The sequence below is a fragment of the Gouania willdenowi genome, chromosome 16 (genome assembly GCF_900634775.1).
Source record: "Gouania willdenowi chromosome 16, fGouWil2.1, whole genome shotgun sequence".
Lineage (NCBI taxonomy): Eukaryota > Metazoa > Chordata > Actinopteri > Blenniiformes > Gobiesocidae > Gouania > Gouania willdenowi.
In genome coordinates this window covers 30385565-30413267 of record NC_041059.1, presented here as the reverse complement: position 1 = coordinate 30413267, position 27703 = coordinate 30385565, and the positions used below count along the sequence as shown (strand labels likewise).

The following is a 27703-nucleotide window of genomic DNA, read 5'->3' as shown; positions in this document are numbered from 1 at the left end:
ATATATATATTTACATAGAATATACTTAGAGCAGTAGCTGGCATTGAGAGCTGATTATTGTGTCAGACTCAGTTTGTTAAGCCCAAACTTTAGCTAAAAAACCTTTCGAGGAACAAACAATTAGATTCAAATCAATTGCTCTGCTTGACTTGATCTAAAATCGCAGGCCATCCTTCAGTTCCACTAATTTATAAATCTTCCTTGTGACTTGGTGATGGGTACCTTCGCTGAGCCTCCCCATTCTGGTTCCTATCACACTGTCATACCCCCTTCGTCCCACCTTACACTCCCCAATGAGATGTGGAAAAGCACGACAGTGTGACCTCTGACACCTTAATCAACAGGCATTACAAAGACTATTAAACAAAGCCAATGGACTGGGCAGATTGGACTGACAGGGCGACTGGCTGGCTGGCCCAAAGGCTAAGAGGGATCCAGAGGTAGCGGTGCTTAAATGTGGTCACCAACACATTGGAGGTGGCAGAGGTGGTGGGAGAGTGTTGGCAATCACAGGGTTTACAGATTAGCCAGGCTTATTAGTTCAATATAGGGACCTTCCACCTTCTTACAACTCACACGTCACTTCACTTCATCAGTGCCTTTAGAACCCGTCTCAGGCAGAATAAAATTCAGGGGAGTAAAAAAGGAGAATGAATCAGTGATCCTGATATGCTGGAGGACATAAACCCAACTCATTGTTTAACAATAATGCACAATATTTGTGTTGATATACTAACAATAAAAGAGGAAATACAGTATACAACTTAAAAAATATGAAGAGTATTAGTAACTGGATGCACGTTTCCCATTGTTTTTTTCTATCATTTTTTGATGATTTACCTTTTTTATTTTTTACCTTAAATATTAAAATTTGGTTGCAAAGGACAAAACAATAAAAATCTAAAAAGTATTGAAAAAACAAACAAACAAACAAACACAAAAACATGTCCATGTTGGGAAACTAAAGCATTCCACAGTTTGTAATGCATACCTTTGCAATATAACACAATGATAGTAAAATGAACACAATAGCATGGTCATATAGAGGTTCAATGCTAGGAAACTACTTCTAGTTTCTGTTCCTAACTTCTCCCAAAAGTTATCTTGAAAAGTTATCAAAAGTTATCTTGCTGTCTTGAAACATTCACTAGTATCAGACTTAACTTTCTAATAAGCATCATGTTGTAATTCGCGCTGTATAAATTAAGATTGATTGATATGTAAATTAAACTTTTTAACTGCAGATTTGATCCTGCTTAAAAATTGTCGGCCTGTATCGAAAGGTGAAATCTTTCCCCAAAATGGTTCCTTGTGAACAATAATGTAGAGTTTCCACATCAGTTGTCGCAAACCAATTTTACATTTATTTTAATTGTTTTACTGAATAAGCTCCCAGTTCTATCAAGTTGAGGTAACAAAGCAATGGAGCACCACACATGGAGACAAGCCATCTATCTCTCTACTGTTGTGGAGCAACTGCCTGAATTTAGTGTCTGCACCTGGTCAGAGATCTTCTACCTGTCTAAAAGCCAAGCCTAGGAGTGACACTTTAAAACAGAACAGAGTCATTCACCAGTCAATCAGTGAGCTCATGTTATCTGTCAGAGGCTGCTCTCATCTACCTCTACACAAACACACAAGTATTATTATTCATCAAATGTGTGTCTGCAGAGTGTTTTCACAACGCTTCATCAACCCAGAAGTCGCCATTTTGGCAATATTGCAGCAGCAAAACAAACCCCGCACACACAAGCAAATCCCAAATTTCAAGAGGAAATGGTGAATTTTTGCCATGTTTTTGGCTGTACCCATCGGTCAGGCTGTGAAAACCATTGGAGTTTTATAGACTGCCAAAAGTTATAACAAATCAGGGAGAACAATGTCATAAATTATCAGAGGAAAAGAGGCGCTTGTGGTTCGTGAAGCTAAACCAGGATCGAGCAGGCAAAACATCCAAATTTGTTCAGCCCATTTCTTGTCAGGTAAGTGAATTGTTGATAGCAGTGGCTCTTAATTCTTTTTCTAGTGTGATCATGATAATATAATTCATATCAAGCTACTGCATGTGGCATTATTGACTTAATATAATCACATTTAATAGCCTGCTACAGTATCAACACAGTTCTTAAACTGTACAGCTAAAATGTGCTGTATTTCTCATTGTATTTCAGGTAAAAGATCTGAACTTTTAACGTTATTGCATTACTTACTTTGGCCTTCATGACACATCTGTCGTTGAGGACTTGATCCACACACCATCTGGTTATAGGCCTCCAAACTTTTATAAGATTTAAGGTCTTCCGCTGTGTATGGGCTTGGCGAAAACCAGGAAGATGACAATATCAAGATGCATAATAGACGGAAGACTCTCAGGGTCGTCATTAATCCAAGATGAGGGATCCGACTAATATGGATCTCCACCACTAATAAACTGAAACTTTTCAAAATATCATGCCCTTTCCTGCGGACCAAGTCCTTCACTGTATGCCTTTGCATCTATAATGCATTTTGACGAGCTTTTCTGTGGTTTATCTATTGCAATAAGTCACAATTTCCTCTCAAAATTCAGGATTTGATTGTGTGCGTACGGTTTGTTTTGCTGATGCTAATCTCTAAAATGGCGACTTCCGGGTTGATGATGTACCGTGAAAACCCTCTATTGTGTGTTTTCTGCATCTAATCAAATGCATTATGCATTCCTATACATAAGGTGTAAATCCAATGTCAAGATGAAAAAATAAAATCTTCAAAGAAAAGGGTAAAATCAAAGTTACAATTATAATTTCATTTAGCAGATGCTTTTACCCAAAGCGACACAAGCAGTTAGGGTTAAAGAACTTGCTCAACATCCCACAGTAATGGTCCAGGGTAGATTTAAACCAGTGGCCCTCCGATTACAATCTTGATTCCTCAACAATTATGCAACTACCGCCCTAGATAGTACAATAAGGTTTGTTCCAGTTTGATTATCGTTTAGCTTGAAGGTTAGGGTTTTTCCAAAAAGTGAAAGAGGTGTGTCAGCTTTATATGTTCTCTTACAATTCTAAAAATTATCAGGAAGAATACTGCAATGCAAGCTGAGAGATCAGACTTACCTGAGGTGAGGATAAACAAACTATAAGAATGAATGCACCTCAAAAAAGGCCAAATGGAGGAATATATATATATATATATTTGTCTGATATACAGTTGGGAGAACAAAAAAAATGTTTTGGACAGGGACTGAGGCTACCAGAATAACACCTGAGTTAATAGTAAAAGTAATACTTTTCTATTGAGTATTCCCACATTCATCTTTAACTGAAGTAAATCTGGTCACCATAGTTTCTGTTACTTTTACACACACCTTTGGGCTATCTTTGGTTTTAATGTATGGTGAAGGATATACTGTTATTTCTTTGGACAAAGCAAAGAAAGCCACTTTTCTTTAACAGGCAGGCATTGATGTCTCCTATCCTTGGAGGTTTTTCAATGTCTACAGAGTGACAGCTATCACATCCTCTGTTGAAGTCAAGCATTCAGGCTTTTCCGTTACCTTTTCACCTTAAAACCACACACAGAGAAAGTATGACACCTTTGTCAGGGCTCACCAGCATTTCCCTGGCATACCAGAAAAGCAAGGCCATAATAGTACTGTCAAACACAGATCTGACATGAGAATGAGGCCTGAAACCCTGGAGCCAGGTCTACACCCTGGCTGTAAAGCTCAGACTCACAGAAGTGAGGACGTAGCCCATGGGCTGGGTGTAAACCCAGTTTCTCAATCCAGACTTTTTGTGCACATCTGATTAAGCTAAAACAAACTGCAATTACAGACATCCATTAGCAGCACCTTTCAAAACACTAGATCATACTTTGTGGTAAAATGTTTTCCTTATTAATTTCAGCCCTGTGTGTGTTGCCAGAATGGTCTGCTTCCATTTTCAGGCTTCTGATCATACACAGATCTGGATGCCAGAAAATGTCTCGACAATGGGAACCTCTATATTTCAGGCAGAGTTAAATCATATCCTTAATATTTCTTTTCCTCTAAAAATAAGAAATGCTTAAGAACCAAAGAGCTGATTCAGCCAATCAGACATCAGAAATACATCGAAAAAACCAAAAGTGCAAAATGACTGAAACAACTTAATGTAGTAGCATTAGAAAAAAAGATGGTTGTAACCACACATTTTTTGGTTTGTCTCTATTGCTAAAGCACAAGAGAGGAGAATAGAAAATGTTGTGAAAAAAAATGAAAAGAGGCCCAGTTGACAGAAAAATAGCTTTTCAGAAGCAGAGAATGACAACTGGTTATAAAAATTTAGTGTATTTGAAGATGACCAGTCGCAGGGCCTGGGATGGCCTTCAGAGACAATTAGGATCAGGTTACATGGAAGGGCAGAGGAGGCCAAGCAAGCAGGCTGCTCTTCTCACCCATGAGACCATAACTCTCACTAGACCAGAGCCTCTGTCATTGGAATCTGCCTTGATTGAAGTTTCCAATCACCTTTCAAATCTGTTCCCATCAACAGCCTCCATTAACATTCCAGTATAACCTGTCAGGCAAGTCGGTGAAGGTTAACTGAGCTGGGGAGTAAAGGGTATAAAGAGCAAAGACAGGATTACTTTAGAACCATAGTGAGCCAGAGGAGAAACGAGTGCAGCAGGTCAAAACAGGGAAATGGATATTCTGTAAATTCTGCTTATAGCAAATTCATATCTGATTTCTGCTTTGTAGCATATACGCTGTGTCATTCAACCAGAAACAGAGAGGACACTTATAAAAGTGAGAAAGAAACAGGAAAAGTCATATGTTCTACCTAACTGTACAGATTAAAGTGTTTGTGATACAAAATATTGGTGCTTAAACCAAACATCTTATTGTCCAGATGTGGTTCTTAAGAATGTAAAGTGTAAATTCTGTATGTTCAGAGTTCTAAGACAAAGTAGGTTGTCATTTTCTATCAGAATCAGAATCAGAATCAGAAATGTTTTATTTGCCATGTACAGTTTTGAGGACAGTACAAGGAATTTGACTTGGTGGTTGGTGCACAAAACAAGCAACAAAAAGAAATAAAAGAAATAAAAACAACACAACAAAGAACAACCCAGCAACAATAATAATAATAATAATAATGATAAATATAAAGGATGAGGGATAAATAAAGGATAGATAGAGAATCTCATATCCATATCTGAGATGAGGCATTTACTGTTTATTATTTTCTGCTGCACTTTTTAGTCATGTAAAGCACACTGAATTGACTTGTGTATGAAATGCACTATACAAATAAATGTGCCTTTCCTTGCTTGCTACATATTTGAGCCATCTGGCTTACAGCCAAGTCATCCAGACAATGACAGCAGAGGCCAAGATGTATGTGGACAGTTACATAACATCGATTGGTAAGTCAGTTTATTCCCACAAAGTTTAAGTTAGAGATGCTTTAGACAATCACATTTTTAAATCAAATAAATACTCAAAGGATTATTTTGTTCTAGTTTGTTCCCAGTATTCCTCATAATATCGCCTCACTCCACAAGACATTAAATTCGGCTGGGTCACGATCGTTCTGTATAATGTCCAAAATAAAGATTTGCTATTGTTTTGCAACAAGTTTCAGTCTGTGAAAACACAAGAATTGGAAAGTCACTTTAGTAGTGTTTTTGAGGGCAAATGTAGGAAATCACAGTAAGAATGAAGTGAAAACATTTTCCAACTTTGCTTATTGGCACCTTCCATTACATGTGGTATGACCATGTCTAATTTCTGACTATGACACCTTTTTTTTTTTTTAAAACAACCTCAAACACCTGCCCCTCCTTATAGTTTCATTTTTAAATTATCTATCTCTACATCTGACGTTTTAATTTGAGTGTATTGCTCCGAGAACAAGGACGATGCACTTTGGAGAATCTTAAACATCTTAGAAACACTTAAGAGTCACTCTTAAGATTTTAAAAATAAATCAGCGAACTTTATCTCCACATGCGTTAGCTGTCTGACTTGACTAACCCATACAAAGCTCTGATCGAGTACAGATTGTCCCTTCAAATCAGTGGTATCCAACCAAATGATTGGGTTGGGGCACACAAGAGAACTCAGGGGGTGTTAGCTACGAAACACAAAAAGACTTCCAGCAAAAAGGAATGTGAAAGGAAGAACTGTAATTCATTTTTATTTCGCAAACCAACATTTGTAACCAATCACGTTAATGTTTTGGTGTGGTTGAGCTCGACTTTGCAACATGTAGAAGGAAACAGGGTTAGGAGTTACTGTCTTAAATGACTAACAAACACCACCAAAAGATCTTCACTGCTGTTGCCAATATCTATCCACATATGTGAGAAAGTAAAACAAAAAACATTGAGAGATTGCAAAAACTTCCCAAGATTTAAAGTCAAGAGGGGAGGAAAAAACTGACAGATTCATGGGACAATGTTTCTGGTCAGCAATGGACCCAAGTAAATCAGTGGACAAAAACCAGACGACCGAGCACCCACTCTCACTCCCACTAGCCCCTACTGGTCAGGGTTGAGTCAACTCTCAGTGAGACGAGTGTGGAGGTAAACAATAGCTAGTGTTGTGTTCAAGACCGCACTATCCGAGACCAAGACTTGCCCGAGACCAGCATGCACCGAGACCAAGACAAGACCAAGACTTTCGGGAGCCGAGACCGAGTCAAGACCAAGACCGAGACAAACCGAGACCAAGACCAAGACCAAGACCATAAACATTTTTTTTTTCAATTTAAAAAAAAAAATAAATAAATAAAATTATGGCAAGGTTCAACAGTTAAATAACATCTCTCTTTAATTTTAGTTTATTTTAAATACATTTGACGGACAAAAAAAAAGGTGCCTGCAAAAAATTAACTGAAATATTAAAACTACTACTGCTACTGATACATTCACAATTATTCTACATATTTGAAAACAAGATTTTTATGTCAGCTGAATGTACAGCAAGTGTTTAAAAGCATTTCTGCCAAGAAATAATGATTCTTTATTCTGATTCTTTCAGTTGTTCAGGTTTAACAGGTCACAGATTTCACAAGATAAGATTTTAGTTTGAAAAAGCCTTTACACAGGTTATTTTTATTAATTCACTTAGTTGATATAGTTTAATTTGGTTGCTGTAATATAACTGGATATTCAATTCACAAAGATTTCCAACTGTAACTGTAAAAGTGAAACTTTCTGAAATAAAACTAAAAACAAGTTGTCAGCAGTGTAAAAAACATAGAGCTACTGGTAGATGTGAAACTAAATAAAACAAACTCAAACCCTGGAAAAGTCATGTAACAAATTAATCAATAGTTATTATATATATATATATATATATATATATATATATATATATATATATATATATATATATAATTATTATTATTCTGGAAACAGAAACTATAAAAAATAATTATATTTTGAACCTGTTTATATTGTGGGGAACATATTATATACATACATGTAATTGGAGTCTAAAGTCACAAAAAAACCACCACTTTAAAAATATTTAATATTATTTGAGTGCAACTCTGCGGCGATGACGCGCTGGTGACGACATAAAACAAGATGGCGGCGGCCCGGACTACAGCCGACATTATGTAATAAAGCCTTAAAAGACATGGATATAATGAAAAGAGTGGATGGACAGATGCATAAACATGCAGACTTTCACACGGACACACACGGACTTATTAAACACACACAAACTTATTAAACACACACGGACTTATTAAACACACACGGACCTCAGTAAACACGGTAAACGGAACAGGCTTCACCGCTCGGCTGGCACTAGGACCCAGAGGCAGAGTAAGTGCGTCCCCTATCCAGCATTCACAGGCTGTAATATCATCAGTTTATCATTTTACCAGTTATTAGAGCTACTGTCTTTACCAGGGAGATAATATTTATTACTGGTGATTGTTTTCAGGAGTTTTACTGGGATTTTTACCGGTGATTAGTTAATTTCTCCCTTGCGCTCCGCGGTCCAAACTGACACCGGAGCCACACAGTATGAATGTGTCACACACGTCACTCAGTCACATTAAGGAAGGTTGTGGTCATTATACGGGGTGGATTAATTAATGAATAAAGGATTGTTTTATCCCGTTCTTCTCCGTGTTATTATCACATTATAAAAATGTTTAAAAATAGCAGGAATTAGTGCTGGTCTCGAACGGTCTTGACGGAAAATCCCGAGTCCGGGCAGCCCGAGTCCAAGACAAGACCGAGTCAAAATGCTTCAGAGACCGAGACAAGACCAAGACCTTTAAAATTTGGTCTCGAGACCGGTCTCGAGACCAAGACCGGTCTTGACCACCACAACACTAACAATAGCTAAACTAAACAATTTAGCCGATATAACGTGTTTTCTTACTGCCCACAGGAAGATGAATGTCAATTTAAAGGAACTTTAAAAAAAAAAAAAATAAAAAAAATCGCATGATTTTTTGACTCGAGTCAAATTGTAAAACTCGTTTTAAATCTACATTACTAACCATTGTGCTTTTTTGTATCTCTACCAATATTAGATAAGGTCTGAAAAATCTATTGATTCGATTTGTCTTTGAGAAAGTGATTCCTCTTCAATTACTTAAATTAGTGTTAACACTAACATTTAGCCATGAAATCACTCATTTAAAAGGCATACTTTAGAATGATGATATTTAAGGAATTCAGACCATCAAAATATCTTGCCTTGGAAAAACAATGACTCGGACATAAATAATTATGCTTGGAATGACACAAGGCTAGGATGAGGAGCAAACAACACCTACAGAACTAAGAAACGTTTGATTTCCATAAGAGTCCTCAGTGGACTTTAACATTTTTCCTGAAGTAAAGCCAACCCAGAAGAAAAAAAACGTTCCAAAGCTCTTGTAATTGGTACAATTGAGGGTCTTCCGTTTGTGTGAATGAGAGTGTGTAAGACTAAGCCTGTTATATGGGTGAATTTGACATTTGCACAGGTTGTGGGTGTCACATTCCATTCTTGACTGAGCCTAAGTGAATCCCCCCATTACCGCTTGTTCCTAACGGCTAACTCTGGTAATTGCTTTGCCTTTCTCCTCTGGGAGAGTTGTGAGAAATCCCTCTCACCAAATCCCCAAAGCACCCAATAGCTTAATTAATTGCATCTTTCCACAATTTCCCAGTAATAATCTTCAAATCAACATCAAAAGAAAATTTCAAAGAACACAGGCCCTGACCCCTTCTCCACTCCTCCCATCTCTCTGCTCTCAGACCCTTTTCATGGTCACACGGCTGCTTTAGGTGGGACTGTACAAGACCCAACAACTTTTTCATATAAACATATATTCTTGGTACAGCTGGTGCTCATATATACATTTGAACACCAGTTGAGCCTGAGAAAATGTGTGTGGATCAGAGGTGGAGGGAGGAGTGCACTGAAGAGTAGGTGAGGAGACTTTTGATATGAGGGAGGAGACACACCGCGGCAGCTGAGCTGTGAAGAAGCTAATGTACTCCTATCCACTTCCCACGCCCACCCCGTGTTTTCTGTTGTGCACTCAAGCGACAAGTCACATATTGGTTTGGCTACTGGCACAAAACCCCAACCAGCCCACCACAGATCATCTTTGCACAGCGTTGTTTCTATCTGAACTCTGCTTAGCCTGTGTGGGATTGTAAGAGTGGAATCAGTGTATCCTGAATCAGTGACTAGTTTTGTACAAAAGGAAACGCAATTGTGAAAACTATTAGATGCAAGGCTGTTGACAGTCAGTAACAGCACAAAAACTAAGTGTTTAAAGAAGAACAAGTTACTAAGATACTGAGGAATATGCACAGAGAGACAGCGAGAGAGACAGAGAGAGAGAGAGAGACAGAGATATTTGGAAGGTTTTCGAGAATTACAACCCAGTCTCACTCCAAAGCGTATAATAACTACGCTGCACGATGCATAGACATTTCACACAAATGCCTTTGAAAGCCTAAAGTAACTACGCATCATCTGTCCAGTATTTAAAAAAAAAAAAAAGATCTTACAATTACCGTAATATCACAAAACCAACAGATACTCAGATCAATATTAAACATTTGATGTAAGGAATCACCACAAGGGTAGATATTTAACATTTAAAGTTATTTTCTTCTTCGCAAACACATATAGCTCATCCGAATGTTTTTTTTTTTCAACAGAAATAAGTGAACTCTCTTTTAAAATAGCTTCATTAAAAGAAAGAAAAAAAACTTGTTTAGTGCTCACTATAGAAATGTTACCAAAAAGAAGCTAAAGCCACAAGTTCTCTTAATATATAGCATATTCCTGTAGAAAATGTAAGGAACGTCCGCCATGTTTTCCATTTCTCAACAGGACTGACTCGGCAGTCACGACACCTGAAGTATGTCATAGAAAAGCCTGGGCAGATGATGCGTAGTTATTTTACGCTTTCAGAGGCGTTTAAGCGAAATGTCTATGCATCGCGCAGTGGACTAGTGGTGTTGTTACACGCTTTAGAGTGAAACTGAGATGAGAATTAAGGCAAACTTTTATTCATTTAAAAACATGTGCAACATACAATTATACAAGTAAAACAGCTATAGTTTTGTGGCTTTCCACAGTGACACTGAATATTGTGCACATTTGTGAGACTAAAAGCAAAAGTTCCAAATGAAGTGATCCAGGAAAGTCAATTGCTTTGATTGTGTTGTTTGACGTTTGATCCGCTTGTGTGGAATCTCGCAACCTTTGATCCAGTGACAACATTCAATTAGAGTAGGTTAAGTAAGTTGACCTCCTCGATTGCTGCTACCCACTCCAGAGTAAGATAAAGACTAAACAGCTTGAATGCAACTTAAAAAAACCTATACATGCTGCATGTACACTGCGTTATCACAGCAAGGAAATCCTCTTTAACTGCCATTATCATGTCACCTTCTTTCATTGTTAAGGAATTTAATTCTTCACATTAGATGCAACATTTAACATATTCATAGACAAACAGCATTTACAAAGACAATATAAGTGAGAATGCTGCATGCTGAAATTGTCGCACAAAGAGAAACAATAAATACTGTAATATTGTAATAGATAAAAATCTAAAAAAAAAAAAAAAAACACTATACAATAACATAATATAGAATTTAAAAAAATTAATTATAACTAAATAAATTGGAATGAAATGATAAAATAAATCAGATTTAATAGTGCTTTCAAAAAAACGCAAGGGCCCATTGTAGATTAGAAGCGGTGACCATCCGGTTACAAGTCTGCTTCCTTAATCACCACTGCCCTAATAATATTTTTTTAAAGCACACATGGCAGAAGTGGGTAGGTAGCTCATTGGCTAGTACTGTTTGTACTTACTGTAATGAGAAGGATCATTGTAAAGCAGAAAAAATGAGAGGATAGGAGTGTTACTGATCTTGCTGCCCTTGTTGTTGATAGCTGTGTTTCAGGAGGGCTGGCCTCTTTTCGCCCCCGTGGCTCTGTTGTTTTCGTTTCCTATACTTCGTTTATCCATGAGAGATTCATGAGACACTAGTGGGGAATAACATCCTCGTGAAAATCCTGACAAACACAGGAACCTTTGACAGCTAAATCCTAAATAGTTTGCTCTGTTCTGCTTTTGTCATGAAGGACAGATACTGAGAGGTGAGTTCTCAGTTGTAAAATGGGGGTAAAATATTCTCCAGGTCATGCTATATAAAATGGTCCTTAATTGTGAGCGGTTGTGTTATTAGAGTTTGTCCAGCATTACCAGTTGATTGCATCAAGTTTGCTTTGGGCAATGGCCTGGCTGGTGCTAAGGTTTGGTCTGACGTACTGTCTCCATCCACTAGAGACCCTCATACTTTGACTAGAGACCCACTTCAATGAAGACACTACCAGAAGGAATGAAGATCAAAGGAGAAGAAGAGATTGTTTCTTTTGGCCTGATGGGATGACTATTGTGCCGGTGATCTCTAAGGGGTCATGTGATGGCCATATCTATGAGGCCTGTTGTATTTATAGGTCTATGTTCACACTGCAGGTCAATTCCGGTTTTTTTTTGCCTACACGTGATATGTTTCTGATTTTTTTTCATGTAAATGTGAACAGTACAACTCAGATTTTAAAAATACGACCCAGGCCACTTTCATATGTGGATATAAATCTGATAAGCATCTGATATTTTGCTGTGTGACTGCTGTCTGAATGGCCACGTCACATTCTATCCGACATTTATCATCAAAATGTGATAACGTTTTAATTCCGTGTCCCAGAAGGAGCAGCAGGGGAGGAAAGAGTGAAAAGTAGTAGTTCTTAAAATGTATAAATATTTTATATGTTGTACATATTATCAGTGCCACACACACGGCGAGATGAGATGCCTCCATGTTTACTTCCGTAAACACAGTGCGTTCCTGCGTGTGCGCGTAGAACCTCAGGACCTCTTTTGCGCATGCAGATCACTTCAGGGTCACATTACGTTCATACTCCAAACTGATAAAAGTTGCATTTAATGTGTAATATGAATAAGCACACAAAAGAAAAAGCTGATTTTTCAAAAATATCCAAATTGAGCACTAAGACCTGCGTGTGAAAGTAGCCTGACTGTGTGTTCTCTCCTGCAGGTAATGGGGTCATGGCCAGTCTGCAGAGTGGGAGATTGGGAGCAACTGTCTATGCTCAGCTTCAGCCAGCACAGGCATCTCTCTCTGAAAGACATAACTTATTTGTGAGATACCTCAAAATAGCTTCACATGGAGTTACTTTAATAGTGCTGCAGTGAAACATTGAGATGATAGTAGAGCTGGGCGATATGGACCAAAACTCATATCTCAATATGTTTTTCTCAAAATGGTGATATACAATATATATCTCGATATTTTAAACTCAATATAGTCTGCCCAGAAAGACAATTCTGGGTTAAATTTGCTGTTGAAAAATTCCACACAGACACATTTATCACCAAACAGCTGAACAAGACGTGTCACTTTAGTCTTTTTTCTCCTCTAAGGGACAGCACGTGTGAGTGAGTTGTGTAGTGTTGCTCGTTTAGGGGAAGGTCTGGGTTAGAACGCACTCAGTGAATCAACTAACTTACATGTTCTGAGAAGTAAAAACAGTGACTCCTAAAACGAAATGTGGAAAATTTGTAAATAAGGATACTGTTTGACTGTACTCTATGAATAATATTAAATACTTGTATAATATAATGAAATAATTTCACATGACCTTTTAAATAATCATGAACTAAATAAAGGTGTAATACGAAACATCGCTTAAACTAAACAGAACAGTGTTCCACTCCAGAGTGCAATTAGATCCAAATTAAGGTAAATAAATAAATACAATAAAATGTAATATTTAACTTAAAAAGTAAAACAACAAACACAATATTAATTCAGCTGTAGTAATGTAATGTCGATGTTTTAACGCCAACAGCTGTTTTGGGCTCGTCCAACCACAAAATAATTTAATAGCAAACACATTCCTTTAAACATTAAGGAAAATAACAAAACAAAATATGTATATGTATATGTATGCATTTAAGTTTCAGATTTTATCTTTACAATTCTATTGTTATTCATATATCAACATATAAAATTATATGTTTTGAAACGTTTAAATTACTAAAGGACACCTGTGATTCTATGACTCGGAGTGTGCATTTCCAGCTTGCTTGATTTTTATATGCAAATAAATTGACAAACTTACAGTTTTCAAACAATATTTACATCTTTGTCTGAATTTGTTTTGAAGTGTTTTGAAAAAAAAAACTGACAAAGCTGACCTGTCGTTACCTTTAATAAGTCTGCTGCTTTAAATAAAATCCTCCTGTCGAGCTGATATGAAGTGCTAAAACCACATCACAATAAACACTCCACAGTGCCGTGTGTGTAATGATCCCACATCTTCAGTCGCTGTCTTTTTTTGTTGTCGGTAAACTCTGATTTTTGTCACTTTTCTATCACTCTGCATGTCCACAGTCACTAGTCCACAAATGGTTAAAATTCCTAATTGTGATTGAAATTAAATTTGCTTTAATTTATAGCACTGACACTCATAAAGCCATCATAAAGAATCGTTACGCCTTTCCACAGATCTTTTTAATGAGAGCGATTAGCCAACATCAGCTCCACTTTCACACGGTGTAAAGGGATAATTGCCCCTCTCTTTCTCATTGACCCGGCCCCACCTACACAACAACTTTTAGAAGTGAAACAGCAGTGACCCAGAATGATCTGTCTTCACACTAAATGGCTAATACCTCTTCTCATTCTGCCTTGTAGTGACAAAATCCAAAGAAATTGGTCTGATCCACTCTAATGTGCATTCAATGAAAGCACAAACTACTAGGGGTGTTAAAAAATCGATACGCCGATATATGGCGATATTACTTCACGCGTTTCTCGGATCGATTCTAAATGCATCCATGTCAATTTTTTTTTATAAAAGTTATTATTATTTTTTTTTACCTTTATTTAACCAGGAAAGTCTTTTCCACTGCAGGAGACATAACTGCACAAAGAAGTGCACTGAAACCTGGGCATGTTGACCAGCTTGAGTTTTTTCAATAAAATCTAAAAAGAAAGTAGCAACTTTCCTCATTTATTTGTTGTTCTAGACATATACCTCAGTTAAGTTGCACTTAAGTCAAAGTTGGTTTAAAAGCCACAGGCAGATTGTATGTTATTTTTTTATTTTAAGTTGTTGGCAAATGGCATGTTAAAGCCAATGTTTTGAGATGTACACATTTACAGATTAGTTGTTTCTTAAGTCATATATATATAAAAAAATCGCAATAATCGCCTTATACTTTAATATCGGGATATAATGTATCATATCGTGACCTAAGTATCGGGATACAAATCGTATCGCTATATGCCAGGCAATACACACCCCTACAAACTACCCATATTACCCCAAAATGATTATGAACTTTCTATGATATAAAGCTTCTCTTTGATTTCAATTGTTACATTGTTGCTATGAAACACTTCCCAAGTGGAGAAAGCAGAGATAAAACCTTCTCATATAATTGAAGAATAATTTGGTCCTCTTGTCATGTCAAATCTGATGTGATATACTCACACAAATCTTTAGCCTGAGCCCTACCCCCCATCTTTAGCATCAGCAGTCAGCTGTTTTTATTCAATGTCAACCCCCGTTGCTCAGGTTTAAACACCAGTGAAGCTTTAAGCCTTGTGAAAGTAGACCCACACTTCACAGATGAGCACCTCAGTAATAAGCTGTGATTGACCTCAATAGATCTGTGTGGGTTTCCATTGGTATAATATGTATTGTGCATGAGCAGATTACATTCATAGAAAATTTAGCTTTTCAAAAACTTACGAGGTGTTCATATCCAATACTTTAACGTTGGGTTTTTTCAGTTCCACAAACTTAAGTAAAGCTAGTCACTTTAGTTTCAACACAGCCCAATATTGTGCATTAAATGTATTATAATTTTTTTTAACTAAAAAAAATGCCTACTGTAGAGCTTCCAGCCCAAAAAAAGTCCAGACAGCAGCTTAAAGTCATCAAGCTGCTGCCTGAGACAAAGACAGGCTGTTGATTTAACACTCTATGGATTGAGTGAACACATGCAAAGGAGGAGAAAAGAGCATGATAGATGGACATATGAAAGTACGGCAAGTCTTTGAAAGATTGAAATGGAGGAGGTTACCAAGGGAGATCCTACTTCAGTTCACACTCCATCTATGGTGCTCATTCAAAGAATATGGTTTCACGAAGGAGGCAAACTTGTGCATGGGGTTAACCAACATGTGCAAATGCGTATATATATCCTTGTGTTTGTGTGAAATTGTCAGATCAAAGTCAGGTGGTGCTCCTACCTTACCACCTGCTCTCATTAGTCTTTGGGCCTGCAGAGTGCTGTGAGAACCCACCTGTTTCCGAAAGTGCAGACAGGTCTCTGTGGTAACAGGCATGGAAGGCACTACAGACGTGTGATCAAATAAAAAATAGAGCATCCATGCAAGTGCACGTTCTTTATCTACAGTAAAAGAAAACTGTTCCTTCATTTGGATAACATGAAAACTGTAATATCTTCAGAAACTTAATCTGAAAAGTAAAATCTGAAAAATCCTCAGGTATTCTCTAAGGATTAATTCCATCCATTTCATGAGTTCCTCCAATAATTTACAATCTAAGAATAAAGTGCCCGTTCCCCTATTCCCACAACCCCAATGGTATGGTGAATAGATCAAAACTTAGGGGCTTTATACAGAACATCTTTAACATTTGCTCTGCTCACAGTGTGCTTGATTAAATGTAACATTTTGAAATCCCAGAGTTCTAAGAAAAGCATAAATCATTGTCTCACAGCTGCTGGCGTGCCTGGGGAAAACACATGCTATCCCTCACTCTCTCACTATTTTTTGCTTTCTCTATGATCAGAAAGCCCACCCGACATCCCTCCTCTTTGGGTGAAACTTAACAGTTGTGTGTGGGTGTGTTTGTGTTCTAGGAGGTGGACACCTGCAGGCTGCTGCTTGCCCCAAGGTTCAACGTAGAGCTCAGCTCCTCACACGCCCTCTGGCCCTCTATTCCTGCACACCAGCCCCATCCAAGGCCCCCTTATTCTTTAACATCCATCAGCATTGACAGCACCAAGACCAAGCCAAAGAGGATGTTGAGCCAGGCAGCCAGTCATTGTTCAGGGATCTAAATGATCAAGCTGTCTTCTGAGCTGCTCTGATTATTTATACTCACTGTAACACCAGAGGTCATTATGAATGACAGCAAAGAGGGTCTGGTCCCAGCAATCATCCTAAAGGCACTCCTCTGATTAAATTCACAAATCATTTAGGGATCTAATAGCAGAGGTATCAGTTCCAATGTGCGCTCGTGAATGATGACAACTTTCTGGCTCTCGGCTGGGCCCATGTGGAAGACTAACCTGTGCCCTTCTGATCCCGACTGCCAACCTGAATTGCAGCCTGTTTTTACTTAAAAGCAACACGCTCAGCCTCCGAGCTTCAGAAGTCAGACTTCTTGAGCTGCCTGGACTGCCTCCATTACTTCCAGCATCCTTCACTTTATTTTTCATGTTTTTTAATTCTGGCATTGATAACTCATTATTCAAGCTTCAGAAAGCATGCATGAATCATCTCTGATCATTTAAAAGGACAACAATTAAACCCAAATTTTGCAAAAGCCCTTTTGGAATGCCAAAGACAATTATATCACCATTTAATCTACTTGGACTGACTGCTGAATTACGAGAAAGTTTGGACAATTTTATCGGGAAATCACATGAGCTCTTCAGATTAATAGAAATAACTTTTTCAGAGCACAGTTGCTTGGTTGTTATAAGTAAAATGCAGGCCTTCAGTGTCTGCTAAATGAAAACAGTCCGTCATTGAACAGGGACTCCCTCCAACCACCAACACAACCACCCAACTCGAGCAACGCTGTTTAAAAAAAATACAATGTTGTGTTCAATGCACTAGTAAACATTTAAATACAGAGCAGATGTTCCTGGCCATATTTAAAAGGTTCCCAATACCTTGATGTCATTTTGTTTAACAGAATAGAATTCAATTCAAATAGAGAGAGCAAAACTAAAATGTGTCAAAGATTTGTTTATTTTGACTATTCAGTTTCTAAATGGGCTTTCAGGTTTATTAGACTAATTAATAATAAGTTGGTGATATGATAGCAGAATGCTTTGAAAGAGCTGTAGTCTATCTTGAATAGTATTAGAATCCCTTTTGAAAATACAATTATTTACAAAACTTAACCTCAGTGACAAGGACCTTTTTAGAGATCTACATACAGGAAAATATAAGATGGAGGGAAATGGCTTCTGCTTTAAATTAAATGATCCATAAGGAAAGCGCTGCCTATTTCCAAAGCCTGTCACAACCTCTAAGAAATGAAACAACACAGAGAGACCGGAGGGGAAACACTAAAAGCAAAGCGTCTCTCGACTGCAGTCAATCAAATACAATGAAACATGAAAACACCAGCGTGGGTAAATACAACCTAAAGCATCATGGTTTGCATGCATGTACCATATATATCCACACAATGACAACATACTGGCAGCTTAATGTTAAAAACCCAAAACTTTCCTCTTCTTTTTTAAAGAACATTATGCTTTAAGTATTAAGCAGCAGAATCCTACAGAACTGTAGTGATTTGTGAGTTTTTAATACAGAATCTGGAAGTAGCCAGTCTGATGAACAATAGAATGTACGAGCCGATGCTGGATCATTACAGTGTAATGCTTTCAGTATGTCTATGATGGAAGCAGTTCGCTTCTCTTCTTACTACCTCGCCCAAGCCTTATGCACAATGTACAATGGTCACGGTTTAAGAATTTGCTAAATGGAATGAACAGAGCCACATGGTGTGAATAAAATATGTTTGATGCCAAGGCCAAGTGTTTCAACAATTCGTGATTTCAAGACCCTCGACATTTGGGGGAGCCCTGAGAGAGCAAAGAGGGCCACCTATTTTGGGAGGCGGTACATCACTATTATCTTGGCCTGAATGAGGCGTTGCATCCATCATCCCATTAAGACTGCCCTAACAGGCACCCAGTCACCCTCTGGATGACAGCAGGGACATGAGACATGTGGACTGACCAAAGACTTTGATGCATGTCTGCAGACCTAAAAGTAGCACGTTATACAATGAAGTCCATGTGCGCACACACCGGTTCTGGGAGCTTTTTCCTTATCATACATCATTCTCGTATACTCAGGCAGAAACTATTTAGACAGGAAAAAAAGAAAAGTTCTGGAAAAATAATTCAACATCCCAAGAAAAAAAGGGTTCTCTATTCCAGCAAGATAAAACACTGATAACTAATTACAACCGTTATCAGGGGGAACTGTCATAAATTAGATTACGAAGAGGGATAGCCATAATTATCAAGAGAATGTTGGGACATCATTCGAACATTGAAAAAGGAAGAGAGGCAGTGATCAGTAGGGCTGCCAGCCCACACTCCTTCACATCTGCTGGATATATATATCCAGTGCTTCTGGGAGCTGACCCCCCACCTCCTTTATGCCTTCATCTTCTTTCTCTCCACAACTTTCTTTTTTTTGCTTTTGGTCTTCTGGTTTGTGTTTGGACCAGGTTTTAATATTCAAAAATATGTACTGCATTTATAAGGCATTGCTCTGCCGAAATTTTATGGCCTCTAAATCAAAGTAATAGTCTGACACTTAGCATTAAACAGAGTGTACAAGAGAACCTAAAAAAAATCAATGAGTGTAAGAGGCTGTAAATGGTAAAATAACCTTTGGTAAATCTACTTTTCTAGAATAATCTACTTTCCTTCAATAGCAACAGTTACATGTGCATGCACATAATTACTGTCTTCACGTTGATCACACCTATGTCTATGAAGCACTTAACTTTTCACTACCTTAGATCTGATTCGCAAAAAGATCTTGGCGCTCTGTTCACTGGAAATGTGATATTTATATACTGTGATATTATTTTACTGTGTGATAGTGGAATAGAATACCTCATTGAGGAAACCTACAGTAAACTATTCTTACCTTCAAAATCCTGAAATGATACAGGGCAATCTGAAAGTTTACACAAGTCAAGGACATGCAATGAATCGTCACAGCTATTGCTTGACTTATTTTGTCACCATTGGCTTCTCCAATATTTAGTCTCAGATGAGGATGGCTAACAGTGTAACAATGGTGTACAATGCAATTAAATCACTTGCTGCAGTAGAGTAGAGTCATGTCAAAATGATAACAAGAATAATTAAATACAATTTGTCTAACTTTAGCCAGATAAGAAGATCAATGACTAATCAAGCTGCTATGATGTTTTTGCGCTGTATGATCCTTTCCCATGTAAGCTACTGTATAACCAGCTGGTCTCTGACAGGTGTAACAATTCTAAAACCAATTGAGAGGCTTTATAAAAAAGCTTTAAAAATTCTTGACAAAAAACCATTTACATACCACCATTGCAGTATTCTTTCAAAGAATAATCTACTGAGCTTTGAGAACTTCATAAAATTCAAAAATGTAAGTTTTATTTATAAGAGCTTACATGGGTTGGCTCCACCGCCTCTTAATATTTACATTAAATACATAAAGACTGCCTCGAGGACCACTAGGGCCATAAGCAGGGGTTACTGTCAGGTGCCTGCGAGAAAAACTACCTTTGGTCAAAACGTCCTGTCCTACAAAGGCAGCGTTCAGTGGAACAGTTTACCAACCACAGTGAGGGAAGCCCCCAGTTTTAACACTTTTAAAAGTCATTTATAGGAATGGCTCAGGTCAACCCAGAGTTGTGACCACAAGTGATTTGAACTGATATTTTTATGGTGCATCTTAGGGCTACGTGCAATGCACTGTTGCACTTTAAATACAAATATTAGAGAAAGAAGCACCTTAAGGCTATGTGCAATACACTATAGCACTTTAAATTAAAAAAAAGAATAACAATAATTATAGAAAGAAGCACCTTAGGGCTGTGTGCAATGCACTATAGCACTTTAAATAAAAATAAAAAAATTGAGACAAAGCACATTAGGGCTGTGTGCAATGCAATACAGCACTTTAAATATATATATATATATATATATACTTTTATTATTATTATTTTTTTGTTTTTATTTTCTTTTATTAAAATGCAATTCAGGGCTATTTGCAATGCACAGTGGCACTTTAAATAAATTATTATGATAATGTAAATTTATTGTTGCACTCCTGTGATTGACCAACCCTGACTATGTGGAAGTTAACTGCTTTTCTTTCCCCTGTACATTTCTTGGCCCCACAGCATCCTGTATTTTCTCTTGAGTGTAGTTGTTCTGGTCCCAGTGTTCCATTTACATGAGATGTTACTGTATTCTATGATCCCTATGTTTTTTTGTCCTGTATGTAATCTTTTTATATATTGTTTTGTGTCTCGCCATGTCTTATTGTTAAGTGTAACATTTTATTACATCAGCATGTCTAGGGACAACAGATGGAAATTAGCCGTTGGCTACAATCTGGCATATTTATATTTTTTTCGTTTTTGAATGTTCATTAATATGTATTGTCCCTACTTAAATAAATAAATAAATAAATAAATAAATAAATAAGATGTGCTTGTATAAAGCCTTGCAATTGGAGAGGGTCATGTGAGTCCACTTCAAGAAGCATTCATCATACCTAGGTTTTTAAAAAAGCTGCCTGAAATATTTTTGAATTATAGATGCTAGGGGATATAGTGTAAATCATTTTTGATGATATAGTAATATGCATAGCTTGAGTTATGGAAGAGAAGGAGCTTTTGTACTGTTTTGTTGTACACCAGGCCATGCTAAGCAACTCCTTTAGACAGATAGAATTTAACTATGTAGTAATTATTTACATCACCAGGGAACTATAGAGAGCACATTGCTGGGCTACATCTCTAACTGGTCAAGGGCTTGTTCTTCCTCTGAATGGATGATTCTACAGAGAGTAGTGAGGAAAACTCTGAGAAGATTATTGGGCTCTCCTAAGAATGCAGGAGATTTCAAAATGATGCTATCTAACCACAACAATGATGCCAACAATGGCCGCTGAGAATTTACATTTCTTGCTTTCCGTAACATGAACCCTTAATACGAGCAATACTCCTCCTGACTGCCAATATTACAAAACACTATTGAATCACTTGCTGTATAACTTGCAGTATAACTTGATAATTGCTACCAACCCAGAGGTTGTGGCCAAAATGTAATTTACAGTAGCACTCCAACAAATAAAGTGGATAGACAATACAAACACTTTATGTAACCAGAATTATTAACTGTTATTAACTGTTACAGAATTGATACCTGAGTTTCTGCAGTCGTCTCCTTGCTGAGGGACCTGGACAGAAAAGGACAGCAGGTCCGGGGCCAACAAGGACTCAGGCTTGCGTATCTCATTAAGCCACCGACTCGTGTGAAGCTCCTTAGTGTCAGACGGGCCCTGTATCAGAGGGATAAGTTTCTCCTTGGTTCCTTCTCCTGAACCTAAAAACAACAGGTGGTAAATTAAAACAAAGCTCATAATGTCAGCCCTGTATCACAATGAGAGAAAAATCTTGATGACATAATTTATTTTTTTATTTATTTATTTATTTATTTTTTTGATGACATAATTTAAAGGTTAAAGTGTATTAGTTTATACTGTTGCAAATAGAATTGTCACAAATCCAACCACCGACTGAAACATATTTAGGAATCTTTGTGTTCAAAAAGCTTATTGCCATATGCACAGCAGTGCTGTGCAGTGAAAGTTAATTTGCGAAAGACACTCGATGACAGTAACAAAAAACAACAAACAAGTTAAACTAAAACTGGGTGGTGGTGTTTTAAAGGTTAAGGAAACTGGCTCGTCATCGGTAGGGATGTCCCGATCAAATTTTTTTGCCCCCGAGTCCGAATCAAAGTCCTTTGATTTTGAGAGTTGGCCGACACCGAGTCGAGATCCGATACTTCTATAATACATTAAAAAGATAAAGAAGAGAAAAAAAACACATCCAAGATGTCCCCTATTTATTTTATTCACCTTATTTTAACATTTTACCCTAAATTGAGCACTTCTGTGACACAGCTTGATCAATCAAGCAATAAATAAATAAAAAATTCCCTTTAGACTTTAGTGCAAGATTAAATAATATTAAATAAAAATGTCTAATATAAAAATTAATAGTGCCTCATCTTAAAATACCCAACAAGCATGTTAACAAATGAGAAAATAAAAGTACCACAGTGCTGTAAAGTAAGGCCAGTAATGTGCTTTTAGGAACTGCACTCTTAATGCTTACTCTCCTCATTTAGTTTCACAGATTGGAAAATGAGTAGTTTAAACATTATTGTGCCCTAGTTTGCACTTCTACGTATACATAAAATACAAAATATGTAAGAAACTGACAATATTCTACCAATAAGTGATAAATATCAGTCCCAACAGTATCTTCCCTTTAAATTTCCTAGATCTTGTGACCAATTACTATTTAATTAAGGGAAATATTATGGAATTATGGAAAAAGATTTTTGAGTTTTTTCAACACTAAATATGACTGCAATCATGTGACATAGGCACCAGGAGTGTGGAGTTTTATTTACACAATGATTCATGTTTTCTCTATAATTTTTACCCTCTCCTTAGGGCTGAATTGGATGCTCCAAAGGGCCGGATTTGGCCTGCGGGCCATGAGTTTGACACATGTAGTTTATTCTCACACACGCGCACACACAAACACGCGTAGCGTTCCGAAAGTTGTGTAATCAATATACAGGTACGGTGGTATATTAAAAATGAATATCATAAAGAACATATATACCGGAATTTGGTATGAACCGGTATACCACCTGCCCCTATAATGATAATAAATATACATAAATATCCTGATTCCGATCAAGTCTGAAACCACGTGATTGGGCCCGATTTCCGATCACATGATTGGATCGGGACATCCTTAGTCAGTTGAAATCCAACCTGGGCTATCACTGTGGGGTGTTTAGCAAGTCCCTTAACCCTAACTGCTTGTGTTGTACTGTATATCGCTTTAGATAATAGTGTCTGCTAAATGAAATTGTAATCTTGTAAAAACAGAATAAAATGCGCATTTTCAAATATAAATGTAAAAATTTAGTTACAGTCAGTGGTGCAAATATGTCGTTATATGCAATTAATGTAGTTACAGCCAAGGGAAATAAACCAGACATTATGTAAATCAGACCCAAAATACTGAAAACAAAGGTACACTAGAAGACAAACATGACCCAATCGGGTCATGTTTATGGGAAAATTTTCAACAGCTAAAAACATAAACCACATTTATTTTGTAGCACTGTTTAGTTTCTTTAAATTGATAGGCTGATTTATCAGTCCCCAAGTCAGGTTGTGTAAGCCTTTGAGACCATTCTATTGGGCTTACCCTGTCTGCAGTAATGTTAAATTACAGCCAAAAATGCTCGTCACAGATCTTTGAATCTGCCTGACATTCATGTGTAAAATCTGACCTTATGAACTGTGTGATGTGACACTAGCTTCAACAACATCCTTCTCATTCACAAAAATGGCCATATTCCAATGGCTGCACCCAAGAAAGAAAAGAGAGTGAATCACATGGCGAGACAAAGCCAAAACAGCAAACGTGGGTTATGAGAGAGTAGAGTGAGACAGTGAAGCGTATAAAAGCACAAGTTAAAGAAAGTAAAGAAGAGTCTACTCAGTCACATTAATTCTCTCCTACACAGGCAGTAAAGTTTTAACAGGGCACAGCTGCACACACCTGGGGTCCTGGCGCACACTTTCACAGCTCCCACGGTTCCTGAGGCACATTTCACTGTCGCACGGCTGCAGAACTTCAGTTCCACGTTTTGGACCGAGCCTTCAATAGTTGGTGAGGGGACGGAATATTTCACACCTAATAAAACAATGTTAAAAAAAAGTGAAAATGAAGTGCAGTCCAGCAGGTTTTTAACTGCTTCTGTGGCTTTGTTAAACACTTGATTGACTTAATAGTTCTTGGTCAACTAGGTTTTGAAGATAGATATTCGAAACATGTAAAACATTAGTTAAAAGCACTGCAGACAAAATGTATTAGAACAGAACCCTTTTAGTTGACCATGGATCACCTTGTGTGTGTGTGTGTGTGTCATGTTTTTACACACAAAAATTAACCATAATTATTTTCTGTATGAGTAAAGTCATTGGTTAGGTTACTTACCAAAAGTTATAACAACAATGTCTCTGAGTTTAGGGGTAGAACCTCAAATTGCAGAACAAGTCTTTGTCTTTTTCTTTTACAAGGGAAAAAAAACAACTTTGGGTCGTGTTTTGTGGACAAGCTATATTCTAGTTATGCTAGATTGGGTATTACATCACATTACTATTGCCTTACTGCAGCCTACAGTATCCTCTATTACAGTTAATGTTAGTCATCATTAAGGGAAATAATTTCAGCAACATTTTTCCAAAAAAAATAGTTTGAACTGTGGGAGATTGCACTTTTACTGTGAGGATAATGTCAGAGTTGAGCAATTTGAACAACTGACAGAAAACACTGGATAAGGAGCTTGGTGAATAACAAATAATGTGGATCTGAGAAATATTGGTGCCAAACTACCCGTTAAGGGAAAAGAGGGAGATTCAGCCATTACTTTTAGCATTTTACCAGCAAGCCAGAACTGTCTGAGGGAATTACATTGCATCATGGCATCACCTGTTCCAATATGGCTTTACTTCTCAAATAAATTCCATTGTACTGAGATAGTACTTAGATTTTTATTGACTTTAGTACTGGTGAGGCCCATCACAATCCAACACACTGCAATAGAGAACTAAAAGAACACCTCCAACCTGCCACGCCAAGCCCCCATGACACTAGGGGAGAGCCAATGGCACCCCCCACCACCAAAAGACCCAGCCAAGGAGCTGAGGCCACCACCCAAGGGGACAGCAGAAGTTAGACCCCAGGCCCAGAGAGAGACCAGAGTGAGCCAGATTTAAGGTGGCCCCTTAGAGCGACCAACCCAGGGGCGGCAGGTAAACACCAGGCTTAGGAAGCCTAGCAGGACACCGCAAGCCACCCCATCTGGACCCAGGAACACCAGCTGGGCCCCAACATTGATGGGATCAGCAACAAAGAGGAAGGACACCGCACCCACACCAGTGCCTGGCACCATGAGTGTCAGACTTACAACTCAACAGCCCTGCCATCCAGCCCCCCAATGGTTGGATGTATATGTATGTAGTGCAAAAAGTGCTAGACCAGATCAGCTAGGTGTGAGATAGTGTGTGTGAATTAGTTTAAGAATATGAAATGGAAAATTCCAAGATGATGAAATAAAAGCAAAAAGCAAACAATAGTAAAGCATTATTAGGTATGAAAAAAACTAATAATGTAACTAATTAAGTATTCAAGAGTCAATGGCATTTGTAGTCACTAATGCAAATATTAGAAAAGGATCTATTGCCAAGGGTTTACATTCTGACAACATGTCTAAAGGCATGTAAGCCTCCAAAAATGTTATTAAATCAATGCATGAGAAAGGTTTCATGTAATCCAGAACCAGACTAAAACAAAAAAAATTACAGAGATACTATATAACAAACATTTTTCACATTACTACAGTATAAATAATTTGCAAACCCTAACCCTAACAGTACATTTGATTTAGTAGGATCATACCAGCATTTTGACTAGTGTCTCTCAGACAAACCTAAAACACACAACCCCTTTTACCATCAAATAATAGCCTCACAGTGAGTGGAAATCCTGATCTGGAGATAATTTGGCATTTTTTCAAAAATGGAAAAGGAAACAAAGAAATAGCCATAGAGTAGTACTGCTTTTGTTTTTGAGAGTATGAAATAGTAGAAATATTGGTGTATGCTAATTTAGAACTAGACAAGGGCCATTCCCTCTCTTCAGCTTGGCCTTTCAATATCACTATAACGTATTTCCCTTTACCCAGGAATATGTCATTAAAAGCATGGTGCACCTGCTAGTTTAGAGGCTATTGCTTGTGTGGTGGGGGAGCTCTGGACAATGTTAAGTCCAGCTGTTAGAACTATAAAATTGTGGGGCACACAGAAATAGCAAAACATGAGGTTGGAAAGGTTGGTGGCTCAAACGAGAGGCTTCAGTGCATTTCATGAGTGTAACATGCATTGATGTGCATTAGGCAGGAGCTTGTGTTTGTGTAATTCTGTGTGTGACCGAGTAAGTCAGTGTGTGTGGTGCTGTTCCTCGTCAAGCAAAGGCAGGTGCAAGAAGTACATAAACACACAGCTAGGGGCCAGAGGCTATGGCACTCTATCAAACACTGAGAGGTCACTGTGGGCAGCTGGATTTATTATACTAAACACAGATGACAGAGAGAAGAGGATGAAGGGAAGGACAAAGAGAAACTTGAAAAATAAATAGTGAGGGATAGAAAGTCTTGAACAAAAAAGACACGAGTATATGCACTGGCTTAAAGACACATGCTTTCTGCATAGTTGGCGTGCAAACAGTCCAAAATGAATGAATGTATGCAGGACATCTGCAGACATGAAAGCCATGCTTTACACATTCCAACATGTCTTGCTCCCACTGAGTAAAGGAATGGTATGGGAAAGCAGTCAGTCTATAAAGCCGACCATTTTAGCTGCATAATCGCAGTGTGTACGGCCCATTAAAATAAAAGTACATATTCAGTTTTTAATTTTTAGTGACAAGGGAATTTTCTTTTACGGCAATTTTGGCATTAAAGGAAACTAATGTACAGTATATGTAAAAGAAGAGGTTGGGATTAAGGTACCGTCATGAATACAGAAACATCTTTGAACATCCAAGCATAAGGGTAATGCTTGTGCTAAAATGTAATACTGAAAATATTTTGTCCATTTCAGTTCATCAATTTTGCAAAAAATGCCACTATCAATAGATTAATTGTTTTTTAAAGGTCCAGTATGCTATATTTCACCCATCTCCATTTGCTCTAAGAACCCGAACAAAGTAGTATTTGCATATGCATGAGTGGGCATGTCTGTAGACGCAGATTTCATGCCTCACTCTAGGAGAGGGTGATCACCATAGCGATTTGTCTTTTGCTATCTACACACGCTTGTTATTATTTTCAGCCAAAAACTGCACATAACAGTAAAACACATGGCTATTTATGAAGCTATTGTTATTGTGAGTCTGACAAACTCTGCTTCAGGGTGTGTGTGTGGCAGCAGCGGAGTAAACGGTCAACTGAGTAATTTGTTTCAAACACTCATCACAGTGTTA

General features: G+C 37.7%; 1 protein-coding gene across 6 annotated transcripts in view; it reads right to left on the bottom strand.

Moving 5' to 3' along the window:
- The window catches only part of vps13b (vacuolar protein sorting 13 homolog B), a 399448-nt gene that overhangs the window by 292545 nt on the left and 79200 nt on the right, over positions 1 to 27703 (bottom strand). For all 6 annotated transcript variants that reach the window (XR_003675707.1, XR_003675708.1, XM_028469709.1 and 3 more), the window contains exons 18-19: positions 24215 to 24349; positions 21765 to 21944 (exon numbers count right to left, since the gene is read on the bottom strand). Coding sequence is in view for 4 of the 6 variants with exons in the window: in XM_028469709.1 (XP_028325510.1) it covers positions 21765 to 21944; positions 24215 to 24349 (315 nt within the window). In the remaining 2 variants the exon portion in view is untranslated. The remainder of the gene's footprint in view (positions 1 to 21764; positions 21945 to 24214; positions 24350 to 27703) is intronic.